This window comes from Squalius cephalus (assembly GCF_949319135.1).
Source record: "Squalius cephalus genome assembly, chromosome: 18".
Classification (NCBI taxonomy): domain Eukaryota; kingdom Metazoa; phylum Chordata; class Actinopteri; order Cypriniformes; family Leuciscidae; genus Squalius; species Squalius cephalus.
The window spans coordinates 3,341,704-3,364,367 of record NC_137139.1 but is presented as its reverse complement, the minus strand read 5'-3'; the positions used below and the strand labels follow the sequence as shown (position 1 = coordinate 3,364,367).

Sequence of the window (22,664 nt, the reverse complement as noted above, 5' to 3'; positions counted from 1 at the left end):
CATAGACAACAATTAGAGTTGTTGCACCTGACATTATCCCATGAAATATTCCCATGTGCAGCTTACCTGGAATCCTTTAACACCTTGGGGTCCAGTGTTTCCAGGTAGTCCAATGCCACCCTAATAAACAGACAGATAAAGCATTATCACATGCCTTGAGCAACCACAAAGCCTCTGCTAATCGCAGCACATGACATGACTGTAGCAACCAAGCATTGTGGAGCATATACACCTCTAAATGAGTCTGTGTCATACTGCGAGCCAATCTTAGGTCCTGCAATTCAAGACAATTCAACCATAAAAGGGAAAATGGAGATAAAAAACACTAATAATTTTCACTTGTGGTTTTGTGGTGTCAGAATCAGCTAAATGAACAGGACTCGACTGTTTCAAAAGCAGATCCACTCGTATGTGTGATGGGGGAAGCTGAAACTCAGTTCAGCTCTACACGACATTAAGCCTAGGGTTGGGTATCGTATCGTTTGAGTTTGAACAATTCCGATTTCGATTCTGCTTATCGATTCCTAATTTCGATGTCAATAAGGTAAAACAAACAAAAAACAAAAAAACCGTAGATATCATTCACATTTAGTCTTATTACAAACTTAAAAACAACTAGCCTAACTAATATAAATTTCAAGCATTACTAAAGCATTATTAAAGACAATTAAACAATTGTTAATTAAAAAGAATAAATAAAACATTAACAATCGCAACAAATAGATACTACCGAACAAAGATACGTGTGAAATAAAGGTGTCCAGGTACAGAAACTGTAATCAAATGTAAAATAACACTGCACTTTATAAATAAAATATACATTACAAATATAGTTACAAAAGTTATTCAGCCAAGAGCGAGTGAATTTTCTCTTTGTCTTGTGTTGTTTGATTAGTGTTATTGTAGAGACGGCATCAGGAATATTAGACTCACGGATCCAATATACTGTTACACAGCAAAATCCCCAGTGTAAGATTAACACTCAGTGTTTATATAATCCACACTCAGAGTGTTAGAAGTAACACTGAAGCAGTGTTAAAGTTAATGAGATAATTAAGTGATTAATTTAGTGATGATTGAGCATTATTGAAGACATCTGATGTTAACTAGCAGAATCACTGAAGGAGAAAATCACAAATAGAAACAGTGTTTCCTCTAGTTGGGGTCTTGACCCTTATATTATTAACTTTAGATCTAGTTTGGCTGCTGTAACTGAGTTATAACAGCCAGATGAACAAAGAGAAAAGATGATCTGATGGTGTTGGTTGTGTTTTAACAATCATTATTTCACAATCATTTGAGTTAGGTTTATTCTATTGATTATAGTGGCACTGTCCTTGAACAGCATAATTTAACATTTACAATGTAATCCAAATGATTTTTTTTTTTTTTTGAGACAGACATCAAGAATCAGCCTGTGAATCTCAACAATGGTGACAATAATAAAGCATGTTGCAGTGCATTCTGGGTGCCACCAATCAAAACTCATTCATGGCTCCCATCATGCATTGCTGCATGAATAAATAATGAGCTTATGTTTAGAGTTGATCTCTTTATCTGAATATACGGTTTGTCACCATTGCTGAGATTAATACGCTAATTCTTGATGTCTGTGTATATCTACATGAAAGTGTTTTTTTTTAGTATCAGAGCAACTATTAAGAAGAAATCATTTGGATTTCTTTGAAAAGGCTAAATTAGTTTTGCTGTACAAGGACTGAGTAAACCTAACTCAGAAATTGGGCTCTCAATGAGTTCAGTGTTTCAGGTCAAATAATGATTATGTTAAAACACAACACCATCAGATCACCTTTTCTCTTTGTTCATCTGGCAATCATAACTCAGTTACAGCAGCCAAACAACATCTAAAATAAAAAAGTAAGGGTCAAGAGCCCAACTAAAGCAAACACTGATCACCATAATGGTGACTCACACATTTAAACGTTCTCCTTCAGTGATTCTGCTTGTTATCATCAAGTGTCTTCAATAATGCTCAATCATCACTCAATTAATCACTTAATTATCTCATTAACTTTAACACTGCTTCAGTGTTACTTCTAACACTCTGAGTGTGGATTATATAAACACTGAGCAGTGTTACTTTAACACCGGGGGGACTTTGCTGTGTGTACAGAGTCGGCTCACGTTTGAATGGTTTAAAGTCATATTGAAATGCTCACAAAGGAATCGATAAGAGAAATCGAAATTTTTATTTTATAATAAGTATCCCATTCCTGACCTCAAGAATTCGATTCTAGAATTGGAATGGATTTTCGATTCCCAGCCGTAATTAAGCCTGTGTCTGATGAGTGTGACGGTCATGCTGTTACTCACAGCCACTCCTCTGGGTCCGGCTTCTCCTCGCTCTCCAGGGATGCCGATCTCGCCCTGCGGGAGGAGTCATCTTCAGTAACCATCAACTGAGCAGCACACAGCGTATCAATAGCCTTATACCCTCTTACTAAATGACCTAATTATACATACAGAATTCAGAAGTACAGTAACATTAGATGAATATCAGCATGCATTACCACACTACGGCTCTCAGAAACTGTTCATATCAGGTCAAAAGTCAGATACATACAGGTATACCTGGCTCTCCAGAGGGTCCTGCTTCTCCCATCTTTCCTGTATTGCCCTGAATGGAGAAGGATTGTTGAATTATATTCCATTTGAAGTTAAAATCTACCTCAGATGGTCTTCCAGTCTGATTCATTTAGACTCAGAAACACTAGACCAAAGAGCAAAGAGGACGTGATACCGGGAACAAAGCACCTCGAGCAACCAGTCTGAGCTGGGAAACACTGAAGCATCAAGTCATGTTCCCACATAACACATCTCGTCCTCATTCTTGCTTTATTATATGCATTATACATTTCTTAATTAACCATACTTCAACTACATAAGCACATAACTGTTTCACGCTAAGTGATGCTTGAGTGATCAGGGATATACCAATTCCAAATACTCGTTGTGTCAAAAGTTGTGTCTTTATTATTTCATTTATTCTATTCAATAGTTTCAAACATTTTCAGTAACTGTTTTTTTAAATAAGGTTTATCATAATTTTACATTGAATGGACGTTTAGAAACAATTATCATAAATTGCTGAGAATGCCTTATGTTGTCTCTCAGAAACTAAATGTTGCTCTTTGGCTGATAAAACAAGAATCTTTACATATTTCTGCCTATATGATTGAAAGCAGTGTTTCTCAACTCTTCAACAGCAGCGCTGCACATCTCTCTCATCTAAGAGACCAGCTTCAGTTCACACAGATCTCTGATGAACAAGCTGATGATCTGAATCAGGTGTGTAAATATACAACATTTACAGCTGTCCAGCCTATCACAACACTGCCTTCAGCTGACTCTAAATAACCAGAAACTGATTACATTTGACTTTCATTACAGCTATTAATAGCCTTGCTATCAGGTAAGTTGCAAATAGACTGATATACTCACCACTCCTCCTTTGGCACCTTTTGCACCAGCTTTTCCTGGCAAACCCTGAATTATACACAGACACATGTTGTGAGTTGTACAATGCTACTAACATCTGAGGTAGCTACTCAAATGATCAAACAGATCAACCAAAAGGTGAATTAAACCTTTGCAGATTTTAAAAACACATCAACTACACCATCTCTTATTCATATTTCCTTTCTCATATTAATATTTAATCTGTGCTTAGCTTTTCAACAGTGTGATGGATGATAATACGTACAGGCAGACCATTAGGTCCTTTCTCACCAGGTACTCCAGGTCTACCAGCGTCCCCCTATGGACACAAACACACACCATGAGCATCACTGCGTCCTGACACAGCGAAAGAAAGTGTCTGAGCACAAAACATTTACCTTTTCACCGTCTAGTCCTTGAGTCCCATCCTTCCCATCCCTGCCAGGGATGCCCTAAGATCCACAGAGAGCATTATTAAGGGGAAATCTAACGGGCATCATAACAGCCTGCAAATTATACATTTCCTTACAGGTTCGCCTTTAGGTCCTGCACCTCCAGGTACTCCCTTAGGGCCGATTTTTCCCTATTGAGAGGATGACATTGACAAGATTACAGAAGTACAAGCCTAGAATATGAACTAGAAGTGACTACATCTCATAAGTAATATGATGACACAGTTTTCTTACTATCTCTCCTTTGGGCCCTCTGAAACCTTGAGGTCCTCTTTCACCAGCATCACCCTATTCAGAAGATACACACAGCAAACCTTTACTGATGAGATTCACTGTGGCACTAACATACACATTCATGAGAATAATGTGCAAACTTTAAGTAAGGAGGGGTGAAACACTCACGGTTTTTCCAATGACGCCAGCAGTTCCAGGTTTTCCTCTGAAACCAGGCAATCCCTACAAACAGAAGTAGATGCAAGTGATGTTTGGAGATCACTCTGCATATGCCTGACTGAATGCATTTGATGTAGTGTGATGTTACTGAGGTCTTACTCTGTCTCCCACTGGTCCTCCGGGACCCTGCAGACCCCTCAGCCCCCGAGAGCCCTTCAGTGACAGTGCAAACAAAAGAATGAATGGAAGGAAAAAAACAGCTCCTAAAATTACGCCATTTCCCACAACACACAATAGGGTTTATGTTTCAATAAAGTAATGCACCACATTTCACGTCACAGACACTTTTGAAGCAGTTGTAAAATACAGTAGCCAATATAGGACACTTGGGAACTTGCCATTTTAAAAGATTCCATTGATTGGCAATGATCAATATGTGATCCTACTCTTTTCTGTTCTGTTGTGTTCTTCTACACAGAACTATTTAACACAGGGCTTTATCATACCGCTTTTATAAAAGAAATAAACAATGAGACTTTTGATTTTACCAAAGTACAGGTGTAAACAGTGCTGACCACTAATATGATCAGATTACCAGGTGTCAACAACAACAAAAAAGTTTTACAAATATTAAACCAATGAAAAGCATTTAAAAGAGCTTGTGACTCTATTGGCTCCTCAAGCTGTCAGTCAAACCTCATTACTCCACCCTGTCTCTATTAGTGCCACATACAGTTTGGAGCATCTCTGCTTGTTTGCAACGCAAGGGTAAATAAAGAACTGATGTTTGAATAAGTACAGCATTATTTTTACTCAAGAAACACTATGTCTTTAAAGGCTAATGTTTTTGTGTGCTTTTTTGTATTTGAAGAGTCTTAGTCTGGTGCCGTCAAGTTTCACCAAATATACTGTTTTAAATATACTATGCATAGCGCTTCATCTCTTATATCATATGATTTTGTCTAAATGCATTCAACGGCAAGAAAAACCGAGCACCCATATAGCTACAATAAACTTTATAACCTGTAAGTTGATGAAAACGTAATGCAGTTCACTGACTGCCTGAGAAGACACTGTTCCAGTGATGGACAAAACATATATCACTGTCATTCGCTGGTCAAAAACCTCGTAACTCCATTTGAGCTTGATTTTCATAAAATCTTAGTATTATAAAGACACATGCATAGTCTGACCATATATACAACCACAATACCAAATTTGATGACTTTAATTATTTTAAAAATATGAGCTTTCCGCCCAACAGCGATGATATGTAGCTAAATTTGTTGTTTTATCATATAGCTACCTATATGGCCTTATTGTGATCCTACCTGACTTAAGCTCGTTTCACATTACATGTGATTACTATTTTTAAAATAATATCCAGTTTTAATATGCTATTTGCAGCAATGCCTGTTTGTGCAATTTCGTTTATTTTAGTGCTTAGTGGAGTGCCATGTGATTTTTTTACTCATCAAAACTGTGCCGTGGAAACAACAAAAAAAAAGGTTGGAAAACACTGATGTGGAGCACTCCATTACTGTTCCCTATCAGTCAGTCACTCTCGACGTACATCGTGACCGACGAATAGAAATTCAATCTATTTCGAGTGAAACTAAACGAGCCAATGCATATTGGCGTGCAGTCATTTGCATCAGCTGTTCAGCCACGCAGCTCGGGTATATAATGAGCAGCAGGTGCGATTGCACTTCAGCTTTTGCTTCGGAGCCGAGCACTTCGATGCTGTGTTCTCTACAAACAGAGTGTTTCAAGACGAGCAAGCTCTCAGCGGGACCTCTCCAGCACCTGGGGCCTCATGTATCAATCTTGCGTACTCACAAAAACTTTGCGTACGCCAGCTTTCACGCTCACGGTCGGATGTACTAACAGTGAAATTAACGCGAGAATGTGCGTTCCTCCACGCCAATTTCATGTCTGGCGTACGTACATTTCTCATTGTTTTTGTCCGTTGGCGACTCTTACAGGCAATGAAGTGAAGTTGCAAACATTACACAACGAATGGTTCTACCACCTGTGGGAAGAATTACTATTAATTTGCAATTTATAAAATAATTGACATATATTTTCACACAAGCCTTATGGGAATATTCTATCAATTATGCAATTAAGTAAGAACATATAAAAGCATATGCAAATTGATACAACCCTTAGTCTATGGCAATGGCAGCTTTGGTTTAATGTTCACCTTTATATCAGACCATTTCTTTTTAAGGTCATTTAGGGTAGACTGTGTACAGTTGAGACACCTTAAATAAACACCTTGAGACACCGGAAATTTGAACAACGGACGCATCTCCGATCCGAAGATATCGGGAAAAGTTTTTTTTCTAAGATATGACGTTCACTTCACCATGCACTCTCCACAATGAATAGCTTATTATCCGTATGTGACTGTTAAACGTAACTTGTATCACCACAAACGTTATACTGTGCCCTAAAAACTGGCATATTTCATGGTATTGTGTCATGCAAGGTTATTGCAAAATCTAGAGAAATGTGTGAGGTGGCCAGCGGGGGATAGTTGAGAGTGAGACACACGTGTATCTACTGTACCCCCGATAGAGCTCTATTAGGAAACACACTGTTTAGTTGTTCAGTGTTATGATAATAGGTTAAACGTCATAATTAGCCATCATAGGACGCAAATGAAAATAAAATTTGATATTTGTGATATTTAAACTGTGTATTATTAATAAATATTGTTACATATCTTGTTCCTGCTTTATACATTTTAGCCAGTGCTAATTTAAATAAAATGAATGAATATAAATGGATGAATAAACAAAAATGTTGCCCAATTGTTATTTTTTTATTTGTCTTTATTTTTTATATTTACAATGAATGGTTAGTTACCTGTACATCATTAGAAATGGGTGTCTCAACTGTACCATGCACTGTCTCAACTGTACCACATATGGGTACAGATGAGACAAGGTTGAGACAAAAAGCACCTTATTTTTATGAGCTAATTGTGGAAAATATAAAGTACTTGTGGGTATTATTGATTGATAATATCTTAGTCTACAAGCTAATGAAATGTCATGTGGAAATTCACTTCTTTTCAGTATCTGTTTTTGTGTGAAAAATCAAAACGCAAAAAGTGTCTCAACTGTACTCAGTCTACTCTACAGTGCGACTTTCAGATCCCACCGCATTGACGGCATCAGCCAAACTCTCCCGCTCATATTTTTTCCTTTTGTTATTAATTCCAGAGGACAAAGTTCCAATAAAATATTTTTTCTAGTTTCTACCTCCGATAGTAGCACCTCCAATTCACTTTCTGTAAAGTTTCGTTTCTTGCCACTTGCTTTAGCCATTTTCTTACTGCTTTCTTTTGCCAAAGTGGACTCATTACCATATTTAAATTGATTTAATTAAGGGAGGAGACTGGGTGGGGCGTTGTGCTCGTGCATGTGCACTCAATTTTACGTTAATTGGAATGTACAAAGAGAATATGCGTGGGATCCTTCGTACTCAGAGATTCATACATCTGTTTTTTTTGTGTGTGTACATTTACAGCTTTGTCCGTACGCAATGTTTTAGTATGAATTCAACGCAAGTCTTTGTACATGAGGCCCCTGGTGCGGGCGATACAGCACGGCAGCGTGATCGATCTCTCTCTCTCTGTCTTTTTTGTTTTTCGATTGAGCAAAAACAAAAAAGCTGTTCTTACAGCTGGTAAGGTGCGCCATGAGAGTGCTGAAAGGCTGTTTTCACGGCTGGTAAGATCGCCAGCAAGAGAGACAGCGCACGACATGTGCACATTCCTTGCGTGCTTCAGCACCAAGGAGAGCAGTCTCTAAAAGAGCTTACACAGGCAGTGTGCGTCTTTTTAAAGGTGCCACTCTACCTGTGTGTTTCTGGATGTGGTGGTTACCTGGGATCACGGGATAGTCACGAGTGCTGTATCTCGTGTCTGGGTATTGAACGTGCTGAGGCAGTGTTCGTGGATGAGTCATGTACCCATTGTGGGAAGACGACCATCTCGGAGCTTCGGTCGAGACTCTCGTTCCTGCAAAGGGGCGGAGTCCCTGTGCCTCTGCCGCGATCTAACCCTCCTCCGAGGGTTGCTTCAGGCAGTAGTGCAGGTGACCTGAGGGTTATGGTGAGAACGCTTCCTTCAGGGAACCAACCCCCTAGGAACCCTCATGCCTCCCACGTTCCGCAGCCAGTAGAGCCGACGTCGCTGCATCGGAGGATGGGTCAGACTTCTCTGCAGATGACGATTCGTGCCCGAGTCGGACCCAGAGATGATGGCCATGCTTTCCCAGGCCGCCAACAGGATCGGGCTCGTGTGGAACCCTCCACCGTGTCCCAAGCCTTCGAGGCTGGAGGAGCATGAGGAGCTCCCGGGGCGCGGACGGCACCTTTTACTGCCAGAAACCGTCCCAGTGGCTCCTCCTCCCTCACCGCCCTTGATGGCGGGGCGGCTATGGGTTACATGCATATCCCATCAGTGGAGCGGGCCATTGCTATGCAACTGTGCCCTAACACCACTTGGTGCGGAGAATCGTGTCTCCCTTCCCGGGCCTGTAAGTGCTTGTCGGACTTAACCGGCAAGGCTTACAAGGCCTGTGGGCATCTACCATACACGCCATGGCGTTGTTGCAGGTCCATCAGGCCAAGGCACTGAAGGACCTGCTTTTGAGTCGACGAATCGTGCCTAGACAACCATGTGCCCAAGGTTCCTACCACTCCCTTCAGGGACCAGGTGGTGAACCTGCAAGTGCTGCCCCTGGAGGAGGCAGACCCAGCCCTGGCTTTGCTCACGACGTACAACAAGAGTGACCGACTGATAGGGAACGTCTCGGTTACGTATGGTAACCCTCGTTCCCTGAAGGAGGGAACGGAGACGTCCGTCCCGTCGCCACATCTGCTGCGACCCGCTCATCGGCTCGGCTCCTCAGCAAAAAACTGAAGTGCACTCGCACCTGCTGCTCATTATCTGCTGTTGAAGAGCACCACAAAATGCTCTTTTAACCTCATTTCTAAACATCTCTTCTAAAGGGGGATTGTTTTGCAGCATATTTGATAAGTAAATTAGATATTTTTATAAATAAATAAATGAAATATTTTTATTCACAAATCAACTTTGTCTAACACAGTTTTACTATAAATTGAGAAAATATCAGTGTTAACATATGGCAACGCTTTACCACAGTGGAATTGCAGTAATGTATTTCCCATTGGGATTTTTTATAGTAGCCTCAATAATATGATTGCAGTTATTTATTTATTTGAAGTGTTTATTGTAGTATAGTTGTATTTATGTATAAATAACAAAATGATTTCTTCTTTTCAGAAAATGAATTCAGCAATATTTTAAGGAAAGGGCAATATTGAGTGCAGAGTTAGCTCTTCCATGTGATGAGAGTGAGGATGAGTTAGCCAAATGATTGGGAATGATTGGGATTAAATCTTAGGGATATGGATCTACTTATTTTTGGTTTGCATGAGTTCCAAGTATATAAATCTATCAATTTCTAAAAGAAATGTGCAATTAAACGGAAAAGACAATAATAATTTTATAGAAAAACTACATTTTCCATTGTGGTACAGCGTTGCCATATTTCCCTAAGTATCCCCCCAAAAATCTTTTTTTCAAAAAATCTTTTTGGATTAGTATGATGATTAATTGATTGAAATGTATGCTATTTTATGTAATTTCATGTATTTCATGTAATATTTGAAAAAAATATAATGCATACCAAAGAGGGTTAAGAGTGAATGTGTGTAAATTTATTTGAAAATAATTTAAATTGATTACAATAAACTCTTTTCCTGCTATATTTTTCTTTATTCCCTTTAATTCTCCCCCAAATGTTCAAGAGATAGTTAAGGCCTTGGTAAGTGTAGCATGTCTAGCTGAGGTAGAGTAAAACAGCGTGTGAATTATTCCCACCTGTAATCCCACTGTCCCTGGGATTCCCGGAGCACCAGGCGGCCCCTGATCACCCTGATGGGAAGAGACACAGATAGAAACACATTACAACAAGCTGTTTTCTGCTTCTGTTACATTTCTGAAAACGTTTCAGTGCAATTTCTGGAAAGTTTTAGAATGGTGTTTCAATGTATTCCAAGGGTGGTAAAATCTCACCTTCTCACCGTCTTTCCCCAGCTCTCCCTTGCTTCCTTTATGACCTGTATGACCCTAAATGAAAACAGAAGCAGCTCAGCAATCTGTGATATCTTCTGTAATGAGAGATACATGCTTTTATCATCATGAGTACCTTGAATCCAGGCATCCCGGGCGGTCCAGGAGGACCCGGAGGACAGATGGCCGGACACTACAAACAAGACAATGATGCAATCAATCTGCATGCAAAGAAAAACAAGACCGCTGAAGATGTATCCTTCCTATTAAGAAAACTCTTCCTTCAGATGCAGAAAATAGAGATGTGTGTTGAAAACGGGATTACACTTACAATAGAGCTCTCAACACTGTGTAAGACCGTACATGTGAAGATGGATGTGTGTATGCTGGACACACAGTGTTGGAGGACGGTACAGGGGTTTTAACTCACCAGCAGATCTCCATTGCCTTCAGGAAGAGTTCCTGGAAGTCCCTAAAAGGAGGAGGATGATATATAAAACTGGATTATTAAAATAAAATAAATGTGTTTCTGCACTTTTAGTTTGAGATGCAAGTACTTACAGGAGGTCCATCTAAGCCTGCAGGACCAGGAAGTCCTGGAAGACCCTCAGGCCCCTACAACCAATCACAGACCAGCATCACTGATCACTGTACCTGAACGTGTGCTTTTCATGTGTGTAGTGTAGACAGCGTTCTAGTAGATCCATTACAAATGAACGACAACATATTTTTGCGCACTCACCGGCGGCCCCTGAGGTCCTGCTCCACCTGGAAGCCCGTTCTCTCCAGCAAGACCCTGAGATCAGAGAAGAGCAAACGCATTTACATTTGTGGAGTATCCATGCTGGATAATATACTGAATCAATATTAGGCCCCGGGTTCATGGTGGCTGCACATGAACTGAGACCGCAGGGCCATTATTGGGCTAATTCTTCCTCTTCTCCTTGCTTCGGACAGGCTGTACTCACCAGAGCTCCTGGTCTGCCTCTTCCCTGGGGACGACAAGAGAGGACATCTCATGAATAGCCCTGGGAATGTTTGTTATCATGACATCATACTGCATTTTTCCTGATGTTTTGAGAGTGTCAGTAATGATGGTGGTCTGTTTGCATGAGAAAATGGTGTCGGTTTGAATTGTTTATGAGACTTTCATATGATAAAGAAGCTACACTTTTCAGGTGTGACTGAAGAACTACTCTTTTAATCCTGTGATTGAAGTGTGATATGACTGTGTTTACAGTGGATTTACTCATGCTTGGCACATACAGGGGGTCCATCTGGTCCGGGAGGTCCTGGGTCTCCCTACAAAAACAACACAATAATAATAGTAAGTCTCAGTTGGCAGCTGAGAAACAGACGACATGTTCCCCAATGAAGGAGCCACTCAAACTCACAGCGTCAGAACTGACTGTACGCTCTTGCACACAGAGCCTGTGCTGTGAGTGACATACTACTCGTTCTCATGCATCCCACAGTCAGCTGTCAACACTATAGCTCCCGGCAGTGGCGTAACGGAAGGGCATGCAGGGGGTTAACCAGCCCATCAATAGTTGATGTAACGGCTGGTCAGGAATCAATAGACACTAATAGACTGACTAATTTGACTCAATTCGATACCCACCGATAGGCAGCTGCTCTCAAACGGTCCCGTGCTTATTTGTGTTCACGCACTGTAGTGTGAAGACAGCCAAAGGTTTCTAATTACTTGCTTCTAATTAGCGTTGAGCATTGTAGCCAATAGGGCTGCGACTAGGGTTGGGAATCGAATATTGAGGTCAGGAATCAGATACTTGTTATGAAATAAAAATTTCGATTCCTCTTATCGATTCCCTTGTGAGCATTTCGATATGATTTTAAACCATTGAAGCGCGAGACGAGGTGTGTGTAACAGTATATTGGATCCGTGAGTCTAATATTCCTGATGCCGTCTCTACAATAACACTAATCAAACAACACAAGACAAAGAGAAAATTCACTCGTTCTTGGCTGAATAACTTTTGTAACTATATTTGTAATGTATATTTTATTTATAAAGTGCAGTGTTATTTTACATTTGATTACAGTTTCTGTACCTGAACACCTGAAAAACAGTTTATTTCAATCATATCTTTGTTCAGTTGTATCTTTTGTTGCGATTGCTATTTTTTTCTTTGTTCTTTTTTAATTACTGAGTGTTTACTTGTCTTTAATAATGCTTTAATAATGCTTGAAATGTATATTAGTTAGACTAGTTGTTTTTCTATGGTATTTGCAGACCACAGGCAAACTTAAGCGTTCTTTAGCCGGTTGATGTTTGTTCATGATATTCAGCTACAAATAAATGTTTTGCAATAAGACTAAATGTGAATGATATCTAAGTTGTTGTTTTTTAACCTTACAGGAATCGATTTTAGGAATTGATAAGCAGAATCGAAATCAGAATCGTTAAGATTCAACTGATACCCAACCCTAGCTGCGACTTAAGTGATTGACAGCTTCAGTTGTTATAAGGGAGCGCTCTTTACTCGCTTTCTGTGTATAATCTAATCACATTTTGAATATGTTTTTTGTTCATACTGCTAAGAGGATCAACGGTCATGTCAGAGTTTTACAAGAGACAACCACATTTAAATGAGGAAATTATATGACAGTAAAGGCTCATATTTATTCTTTTAATTTATGGAGAGTAGACCTTAAAGGGGCTGTGTAGCCTATGGTGTGATTTATGCACATTTGTTCAAAATAGCCTGTATGATTGTTCACATGACGTCGGTAGAAGTTTGTTATCGTTTACACACAGGGTTGGGGAGTAACGGAATACATGTAACGGCGTTATGTAATCAGGATACAAAAATCCAATAACTGTAATCCGTTACAGTTACGTCAAAAAACGTAGTAATCAGATTATAGTTACATTTTGAAAAAAGGGGGAATACTTTCAGGATTACAATGGCTTCATTTGAAACTAAATAAATAAGTATTTTGGCATAATACCACTATATTAAGCGCTGCTTGATTATACAGTAGTTCCTGGTTCTGTTGCCAGTAATGACTCACGTGTGCCACGCGCTGGTGCTTGCGCAAATAACAGCTTTCTACAATCTCCCGCAGATTGAATCACTGCTGCTTTTTTTAGTTAAAAATAAAATAATCTGTAATACCATACATTAGCCACTAGATGTCTGTATAGCCCTTTACATAAATATATATATTCAGGCCTGTGTGTATATTTTGCAAATATTGTACACTGGACCAAATTCTTAATAAATAAAAGTTGTTGTTTTTTTTTTTTAATAATATTTCTTCTTGCTTGACTTTATTTATATACGTGACCTTGAAGTAATCCAAAAGTAATCAGTTACATTACTTTCATATTATAGTACTTGGATTACGTTACTGAATACTTTTTTTAGGAAGTAATTTGTAACTGTAACGGAATACATTTTTAAAGTAACCCTCCCAAGCCTGTTTACACAACAGATTATTGTTTTCTGTTAATTATGACAGTGTTGGGCTGCGTGTCTATATTTCTTAAATGCATCAACTCAGACTACCTAATTTTGGTTTGATTGCCTGAGTTACATGAGGAAATGAATATTTCTTGTCTACCTGATGTGGTAGATTGACTTCAGGTGTGGTTCGGGTCGGGTCGGGTGTTCTGTGAAGTGCTGTGGGTGCAGGGTTACTGAACGGGACCAAACACTGCAGCCTTTACGGTTTTGATCGTATTATCTATTTTCTTCTAGATTTCTTATATACAGAAATTTAGTCGTAAACAACACATTTCTCTATGTAACATTCCATATGTGACAATTCATTTTTGTTCTCACTATTTGATTAGATGGAGTTGTTTTTACACAAAATTGGGTTGATAATAGAAATATTAGTATTTCTCAACAGTACGCCTCTCGCCGAATAGCCTCATAATGAGGATCACAGTAACGTAAATCCCGTCCTTCAGTATGAGGCTCAGTGTCAGCTAATGTCATCTATTATGCAACACATCTTCTCTGTTATTAAATATCACATTAACTTCCCAATTCACAGCTCACTGCTATCAGCCACACAGAATGATGGTGATTTCAGCTGATTCCGAGAAACTAATTAAAAGAAAACCTGTGGTGGGAAGAGGACTTCACATTCCAAGCTGGATTAGGAGGAATTCATCAGAAGTCACCTGATCCTCATTAAAACTGCCTAAGGATCTGCTGGTGGCTGCACACTGTTCTGAAGACATGATTTATGACCACAAAAAGTTGTTTGAAAATCAAAACTACAAAGGAGTTTTGCTTGGCAAACGAGGGTCAGTTCAACACTGGATTTGCACAAAAGTTGATTCTGAAAGATGGATCGATACCAACATCCAACTACAGTTCCCACATGAGCACATGTACAACAATTCATAGATGATCATGGGACATGCTAATCGATAAGCTGAATAAAGTTAACTCCACAACAACTACATAAATTCATCAACTAACAACATTCAAAAACATTGTAACTTCTTCCTTGGAAGTCTCTCCATCAGTGTCCGACTCTGGTTTGAACATGTAAGGCAGGACACCACTACTGGCGATTCATTTATTATAGCATGTCCAATTTCCCTTATTTTGGTGTGAGCAAAAACACGCCGTTATCGTGTTTGTACAATTAAATGCAAATGAGCTGCTGCTCCCTGCCCCCTTTCCAGAAGAGGGCGGAGCCTTTACAGCTCATGCTTCGGATACTTCACAAGAACAAAACTGGAGCTCACACTTACATATAATCAGATATAGTATAAAATATGTGTATTTGTCGAAGAGGAGGGCTCCGAGCGGGGAATTTGGCCGAACCCAGAGCACCCACCCCCATCCCTGGCTAGGAGGAGGGATGCTGGAAAAACAGTAGAACAGAAAATCGTAGAACAGAGGTTAGTCGGCTCTGTATAAGCCTCCTTTCACACTGATTGGGTAGATTATCTGAATGTGCTCCTCACGAACTTTATTAATTAAACATAATTTCTAACATTTTAGCTGCGTAAGATTCTCCAGATTTGTTGGTGTGAAGTATCTGAAGCATGAGCTGTAAAGGCTCCGCCCTCTTCTGGAAAATGGGCAGGGAGCAGCAGCTCATTTGCATTTAAAGGTACACACACGATCACGGCGTGTTTTTACTCACAAACCAAAATCCAATTCCCCAGACATACTATAAAAAATGACCTGTGGGGTATTTTGAGCTGAAACTTCACAGACACATTCTCGGGACACCAGAGACCTATATTACATCTAGTAAAAAGGGGCATTATAGGTTCCCTTAAATAAAAAGAGATTCAGAGACACATACTACAGCAGAAGAGCTTTAGCCACAAAGACACTTCCAAACTGAAATGTGGGTGAACAGATTATGTTCAGGTGTGGAGGGACTCAGCTTATAAATAACGGAGAGTTACTTACTGCTACTCCTGGGGGTCCATCTTTGCCAGCTGGACCGTCCGGACCGGTCAAACCCTACAGGACATGACGGTTTCATGATCAGACGCCAACATTTACAGTGCTTAAATGATTTCCTTTATATAAATGAGGTTAAAAATCCCCCAGAGTTAGTGTGTGCCACTGAAAATGCTGCTGTTACTTCTTGACTTACATCCACACCAGGAAGGCCAGGCAGTCCCAGCTTCCCTGCGGCTCCAGGGACACCTGCTTTTCCTTTCGGCCCCTGCCATCCAAACACAAACTGATGTAAAACAGCATCATACACTATATGATCAGTGTCTCGATTTTATGTTTACATGTCATTTATTGCATCTTCACAAAAAAAGATTCATGTTTAGTCTTTGGCCGTAATGCAGTATGCTTTGGCTGCTGTCGACACTGGACGGGCTTAAAAATGACACTCTAGTCTACCTCATTACTGATACAAAATCTACATAGAGAAGCATTGAATCATCAGAGATGTGAGGCATCTTTAGCACTGCACCAGCAAAGTAAATCAGTGCTAGGGTTCACAAGTTACGAGAAGATCTGACAGAAGATCAGGAGATACTCACAGGCTTTCCGGGAAGTCCAGAAGGGCCAGGCTTTCCCTGCAGAGATCACAGTGTCTGAGTTTCTCAATCATAACTACATTAGACACTCATCTACAGTCATAAAGTGTGTCTGTATGAACATAGGTTGTGTTGGAAAGCTGCTCTGAGCTGAATAACACAGAGGAGAGAAGGAGAGAGAGCTGGAGGGGGTCGGGGAAACTCTAGACGCGTGTGTTTGACTTGAGGCTGAATGAATGGGCTCTCTGTCACTGCACTGCCACAGCCTACTAAGCAGATTTTCGTTTACTGAGGAAACATTCACAGCTTTCATCGTTTGCATGCGTAAATTCCTGAGAGTTTTTCCTTTAACAAGTAAACGGCTGTAAGGATTCATGGCTTGCCTAAACAGTTAAACCATTACATTGCAATGCAATGGTGTTTAGACAATGAAATAATTTTTCCCCGAATTTGCCAATCGTGAAGATTAATGATGAGAGTTATTTAATTCACATAATGACATTTTTAAAAATCTGTCAAAAACAAATGTTTCGAAGTTTTTTCCTTTCGCTTTTTCGGCTAAAATGTGAAGCTAATAAACACTACTAAAGGGAATGGAATATAGATATAATGTGTCTGTGTCTAAACTCACATCGATGCCATCTTTCCCTGGGGGTCCTGGTGGCCCCGGCGTTCCCAGTGTGCCTCGAGGACCCGGCCTCTGCAGCAGATGCAAACACAAAATCAGGAATGAGAATAATCAGAAGAGGAATTGTAAAAAGAACAGAAAGAAATCAAACAGGTGTTTTGTTCTCAGCTCATATAGGCTAGTGTATGTTTCCCAGGAACTGCCCTCCTGTCCAAACACGACTACAATTAAAAACTCAAAATAAATCTGTTTATCAGTGTGAACTAACTGGTCACAAAGGGATTCAAATGGCAGTTTTAAATATTCAGGCAAAAAATGACCAACATTATGAGCACAAATGAAGTGAGATGAGTTAAGTGGCAAACACTGCAAAGTTCTCACAACGATGCCATTGTGTGGCGATCACGTTACACTGTGAAAAAAATGTTTCGTAAGGTAAACTGTTTTTTTCCTCACGTTGTAACATCTAAATGATGAGATTTATTGAAGTAAGATATCTGACGTTAACTTGAAGTTACATATCATATTGAAGGGTCAGGTAGAAATCGCTGCACTTTTACAGTGCGTACATACAGTCAGTCAACAATGCATTGAAAAGCGTTTATAAACGAAAAGGTGAATACTTTCATACATACAAACTCGTTAGCTACCCACTGATGTTAACTGATCTTGTTTCCACAATGCGCTTAAGTTCTCAGCCTGGATATTATTATAGGCAGCAATCAATCGACCCGTTAAATATGGATGAAGATCCCAAGCAATGAGCAGAAGCGGCCGGTTAATAGTCGATCGTCCCGCATCTCTTACCTGGGCGAGTGCCGATGTTACCAGCTGTAACAGAAAGAGTAAGTGAAGCGCAGAGAACACGGCCATGGCTCCTGCCTCTCCTGTCCTCCTCAGTCCTGTGCTCAGCCTGTGCTGGGTGACTCTCACACTCAGTATGATTGCAGATAAAGGGGCAGCGCGGAGTCCGCGGAGGGGGTGGACATGCCATGAGCTCTGCGGGACATGCTCAGAGTTACACTGTTTACTGTAGAGCTCATGATCATCAGATGCAACCCATCCCCCCTAATCATTATCAGCATCAGCAACATCTTCATCAATAATAATAGTATTGTATAATAATGCCAGATCAACAATCACCTGCGTGACCTTTACACACAGAAACTAGTTAGAATAGTAGTAGAATTCCCTCTTTTCCACACCCACCACAGACATAAAGTTGGTAAAACACCATTTCTTAACATATAAAGCGTGTATATATATAAAAAAAAAATCGATTTCATGTAAATGTACATTAAATATTCACGATATGCACTCTCAGAAAATAAAGTACATAATTGTACCTTTAGGGGTACAATGGCTTGTCACTGGGGCTGTACCCTCAAGGGTACAATATTGTACCTTAACCTTTAAAAGAAACGGTACATATATGTACCTTGAGGTCCAACAGCAAAAACTCCAGTGTTAATTGAACTCTCCTGGGAGTTTATATGACTCCAGACTCAAGAGTGTTAAAGTGTTAAAATATGAGTGTTAAATTAACACTCAAGAGTCTTAAAGTTAATGATATAATTAAGTGATTCATTGAGTGATGATTGAGCATTATTGAAGACACCTGATGTTAACAAGCAGAATCACTGAAGGAGAAAATATAATTTTTAAGACACCGTTGTGGTGATCAGTGTTTGCTTTAGTTGGGCTCTTGATCCATAAAGCATTATCTAAAGTTGATCAGGTGATGTTGGTTATGTTTTGACATAATCATAGTTTGCCTGAATCACTGATCTCATTTAGAGTCTAATCTCTGACTTAAATGTATATTGTTGATTACGGCAACACTGTATCAGCAAAATCAGCTAAAGTTTTTCAGCATTTTCAATATAATCTAAAAATTCCTAAAAGTTGTTCTGATCAAAAGATTTTGAAAAATACTTTATTTAGAAACACAGACATCAATAATCAGCCTGTGAATCTCAACAATGGTGACAATAATAAAGCATGTTGCAGTGCATTCTGGGTGCCACCAATCAAAACTCATTCATGGCTCCCATCATGCATTGCGGTATGAATAAATTATGATCTGAATTGTCTTACTAATTTCCTTTCCCTAATTGAATATTCTGTTTGTCACCATAGTTGAGATTCATACACTGATTCTTGATGTCTGTGTGTGCCTAAAAGAAAGATTTGTTTTATCAGAACAACTTTTAAGAAATCCTTTAGAGACTATTTCAAAAACTCTGGATCTTATGCTGTCGAATCACAGTGATGCTGTAATCAACAATATACATTTAAGTCAGAGATTAGACTCTAAATGAGATCAGTGATTCTGGTCAAATTATGATTATGTCATAACATAACCAACACCACCTGATCAGCTTTTCTCTTCGTTCATCTAGCCATTATAACTCACATACAACAGCCAAACAAACTTTAATGTTAACAGTTTATGGGTCAAGAGCCCAACTAAAGCAAACACTGATCACTATAACGGTGTCTTAAAAAAATATATTTTCTCCTTCAGTGATTCTGCTTGTTAACATCAGATGTCTTCAATAATGCTCAATCATCACTCAATTAATCACTTAATTAGCTCATTAACTTTAACAATCTTGATTGTTAATTTAACACTCATATTTTAACACTTTAACACTCTTGAGTCTGGAGTCATATAAACTCCCAGGAGAGTTCATTTAACACTGGAGTTTTTGATGAGTTATAATGATTTAATATAAGTAAATTGACTTACAAAACTTTTATTTCCTTTATTTCAAGGCTACTCAAATATAGTGATAAGTTAAAATCTACCTTAAATGATTAAGGTATCATTAAAACCTTAAAAAAAACTTTTTTTTTTACAAAAATAAAATAAAAATTACTTAGCAGAGGCTGTCTTTTGATATTTTACCTTAACCTTTAAAAGAAACGGTATATGTTTGTACCTTTTAATGCTTGGGGACATATATGTACCTTGGGGGACAGAAATGGACTCCTGCTGTACCCCTATTTCTGACAGTGTGACAACTTTTGAGCTAAAATGTTGTAAATATCTTGCAATTACATCAGTGGGGTCAATTCACAAAGCATGTTCAGACTGCAGGCAAATTAGATTTTTTTCCCCCCTCAAATTAGATTTTTACAGGCAGTCTGTACTATTAATTGCAAGTGATCAAATAAGATTTGCGTGTCCAGAAATAACCTGCATAGGTTGCTTTGGTAACGCTGTAAATACCCACATGTGACAAGGCTTTCAAAACAGATCATCTCGCTCTCCAAATAAGGCTACATTCACACTGTCAGTCCAAATCCGATAATTTGTGTTTTCTATTCGAATCTGATCTAAAATTATTGACGTCCACACTGTGTATCTGTTCAGATCCGATGTGTGTACATGCAGCTCTTTCGTTTTCTGGAATATCTGCATTGGTTTCAATGGCACGTTGTTGGTAGGAATACACCAAATACAACAACAACCGCAACATGGAGGGGTTTGCAGTAGAGATGTTGTCTAATTAAAATTTTGCAACATGATAACGTGTAGCCGCCTCGCTGGTCTCTTCTGAGGCAGCGGCAGAATTGGGCTGGTATGAGTGGCTTTATTCCGTGCCGTCGTCTCCGCCGGTTTACGAATATGTCTCTGTTATATTGTCATTTCCTGCTCGTCCAGCACTTTGCAAAAACACAGCATTATTTTGGCAGCGACTTTCAGCATGTGGCATATAACAACGTCTGATGTTTACGTTTTGTGGCATGAGAAAGTCACATAAACCACGCAAAATCAGATCAGAGCATTCAGACTGAAACGGATTTCCAGAAATGCAATTTGAAAAAGATTTCAAACCGCATATGGATGAAGCTTGAAACGGATTTGAGAAAAAAAATTGCATTTCATGTGATTTTTTGCCGTGAACACATGCTAAATCTGATCGGATTTCAATCGGTTATGCACATAAATCGGATTTGAACTGACAGTCTGAACGAAGTCCCCCGTCGAGTCGTGGTGCAGAACTCTGTCATGCAAGAAAAACTCAGCAACGCAGGAGACTGGTATTGTGTCAAATTCTTTGGACATACCATTTAAATACCGTATGAATACTTACGGCATTTCCGACAATGGTTGTGACAGTATCGTTGTGTCGCGGTAGGAGTGACGCAAAAGATGATTTGAAATCCGATGCTGCGTTCCAGTCCAAAATTGTCATGCCCTTCACTCGCTAACTTCCCTCCGTCTCGTTCACTTGGATGTACGTCATTGCGAGTGCCCACTACTGGCGGAAACTGCAATGGGCTGAACTGGATAAGCCCTTGATCACTTGGAATCAGCTGTGGAGTTGATTTATTATGTACATTTTTTTCCCTTTAAGAATTTGTTTAATGCAGCATCCAAATGTTTATAGGTGTGTTTGGGTTGTTTTAAATTTAAAAAATGATAATTAATATATCATAGAGTTGTCTGTGTGGTGGTGATTAGGCGAGATATGCGGTGACGTCACAATCGTGTTGCATTGTGGGACATATAGGTGCCTGAAGTGTACATTTGAAGCAGACTCGCTCCCTCGGTCAAAATCGAGGGAACGAGGGTCTGTCCATATAAACTTCCCTCGTCCACTTCACGAAGTGGAACGCACTTCAAAATGGCGGCAGGGATTCCCCCGAGGGGAAGTGCTTAGGGAAGTTCGCAAGTGCGTGTCTAACAGTGGACTGGAACGCAGCACGAGTTGAGCAGTCAGAGCGTCCACACTGAGACGCAGCTGTAAAAAATCTGATTAGAATCGCATTTCAAACCACCTACAAACGTGGTTTGACTCAGATTTGAAAAAAATTACTGTCCAACAGCAAAAAAAATAATAACATTACTGGTGTGCATCGATAAAACAATGGCTTTTAGATAAAACATCTCAAACATGCATTTTAGCCTGGGACTAGGTTTAAGCCTTGTCTGTGAAACCGAGAGAAAATTTCATAGACACAACTTCTTATATTTAAGTTCAAGGAATTGCATGCATTTGTTAAGTAACATGGACAACAGGGGATTCAGTAAAAATCAGTGAAAGTACATTTGTTCATTTTACTTAATTAAATTGTGCAAACTTGTTGCCTTAATCCACTTAACTAGATTAGATTAAGGTAAATAAAAGTCTAAATTACCAAAAAACTAAGCATACTTATTTTCAGACACAAATACTATGCTGACTCCCAGAGTGTGACGCATTAGCTCCCTTTCGAAAGGGAACTCGCACTGTTTCAACGACGCTATGGAGAACGCCTCCGCGTGAACTGGTGTCTGAAAGCTTAGCCAATCACAGCAATCGTACAACTAGTGCGACCCGGAGGTATAAAAGGGGCACCTAGAGAACATGTCATCCTCTTTTCATCTTGTTTGAATAGGCGGTATGCACTGGCGAGCATGACGTATTTCCGGTTTAATCTCAGGATGGTTGTAAACATCCGGTTATTGTAGAGTGAAGTGCTACCATTGAATGCTTGTCGTCAAAACACCCAAAACTGTTCATTTTCGTCGTTTTTGTGTTGTTTATGTTAATGTTTTTTACTTGTACTTCGTCTTGACTGATAACGCGATGACATGTAAACGTACAAAATTGTCCTTTCAAA

The 22,664-nt window shown here is 39.5% G+C and overlaps 1 protein-coding gene across 1 annotated transcript in view; it reads right to left on the bottom strand.

Moving 5' to 3' along the window:
• col9a3 (collagen, type IX, alpha 3) overlaps positions 1-17,992 on the bottom strand; it is a 30,843-nt gene extending 12,851 nt beyond the window's left edge. Inside the window, exons 1-23 of the mRNA XM_079848678.1 lie at positions 17,856-17,992; positions 17,052-17,120; positions 16,424-16,459; positions 16,021-16,092; positions 15,831-15,884; positions 11,686-11,721; positions 11,388-11,411; positions 11,162-11,215; positions 10,981-11,034; positions 10,850-10,891; positions 10,556-10,612; positions 10,423-10,476; positions 10,228-10,281; positions 4,464-4,517; positions 4,314-4,367; positions 4,146-4,199; positions 3,989-4,042; positions 3,858-3,911; positions 3,725-3,778; positions 3,463-3,507; positions 2,585-2,638; positions 2,335-2,388; positions 67-120 (exon numbers count right to left, since the gene is read on the bottom strand). Of these exons, the coding sequence (XP_079704804.1) occupies positions 67-120; positions 2,335-2,388; positions 2,585-2,638; positions 3,463-3,507; positions 3,725-3,778; positions 3,858-3,911; positions 3,989-4,042; positions 4,146-4,199; positions 4,314-4,367; positions 4,464-4,517; positions 10,228-10,281; positions 10,423-10,476; positions 10,556-10,612; positions 10,850-10,891; positions 10,981-11,034; positions 11,162-11,215; positions 11,388-11,411; positions 11,686-11,721; positions 15,831-15,884; positions 16,021-16,092; positions 16,424-16,459; positions 17,052-17,120; positions 17,856-17,921 (1,203 nt within the window). The 5' untranslated portion in view covers positions 17,922-17,992. The remainder of the gene's footprint in view (positions 1-66; positions 121-2,334; positions 2,389-2,584; positions 2,639-3,462; positions 3,508-3,724; positions 3,779-3,857; positions 3,912-3,988; positions 4,043-4,145; positions 4,200-4,313; positions 4,368-4,463; positions 4,518-10,227; positions 10,282-10,422; positions 10,477-10,555; positions 10,613-10,849; positions 10,892-10,980; positions 11,035-11,161; positions 11,216-11,387; positions 11,412-11,685; positions 11,722-15,830; positions 15,885-16,020; positions 16,093-16,423; positions 16,460-17,051; positions 17,121-17,855) is intronic.
• Positions 17,993-22,664: the final 4,672 nt, after the last annotated feature.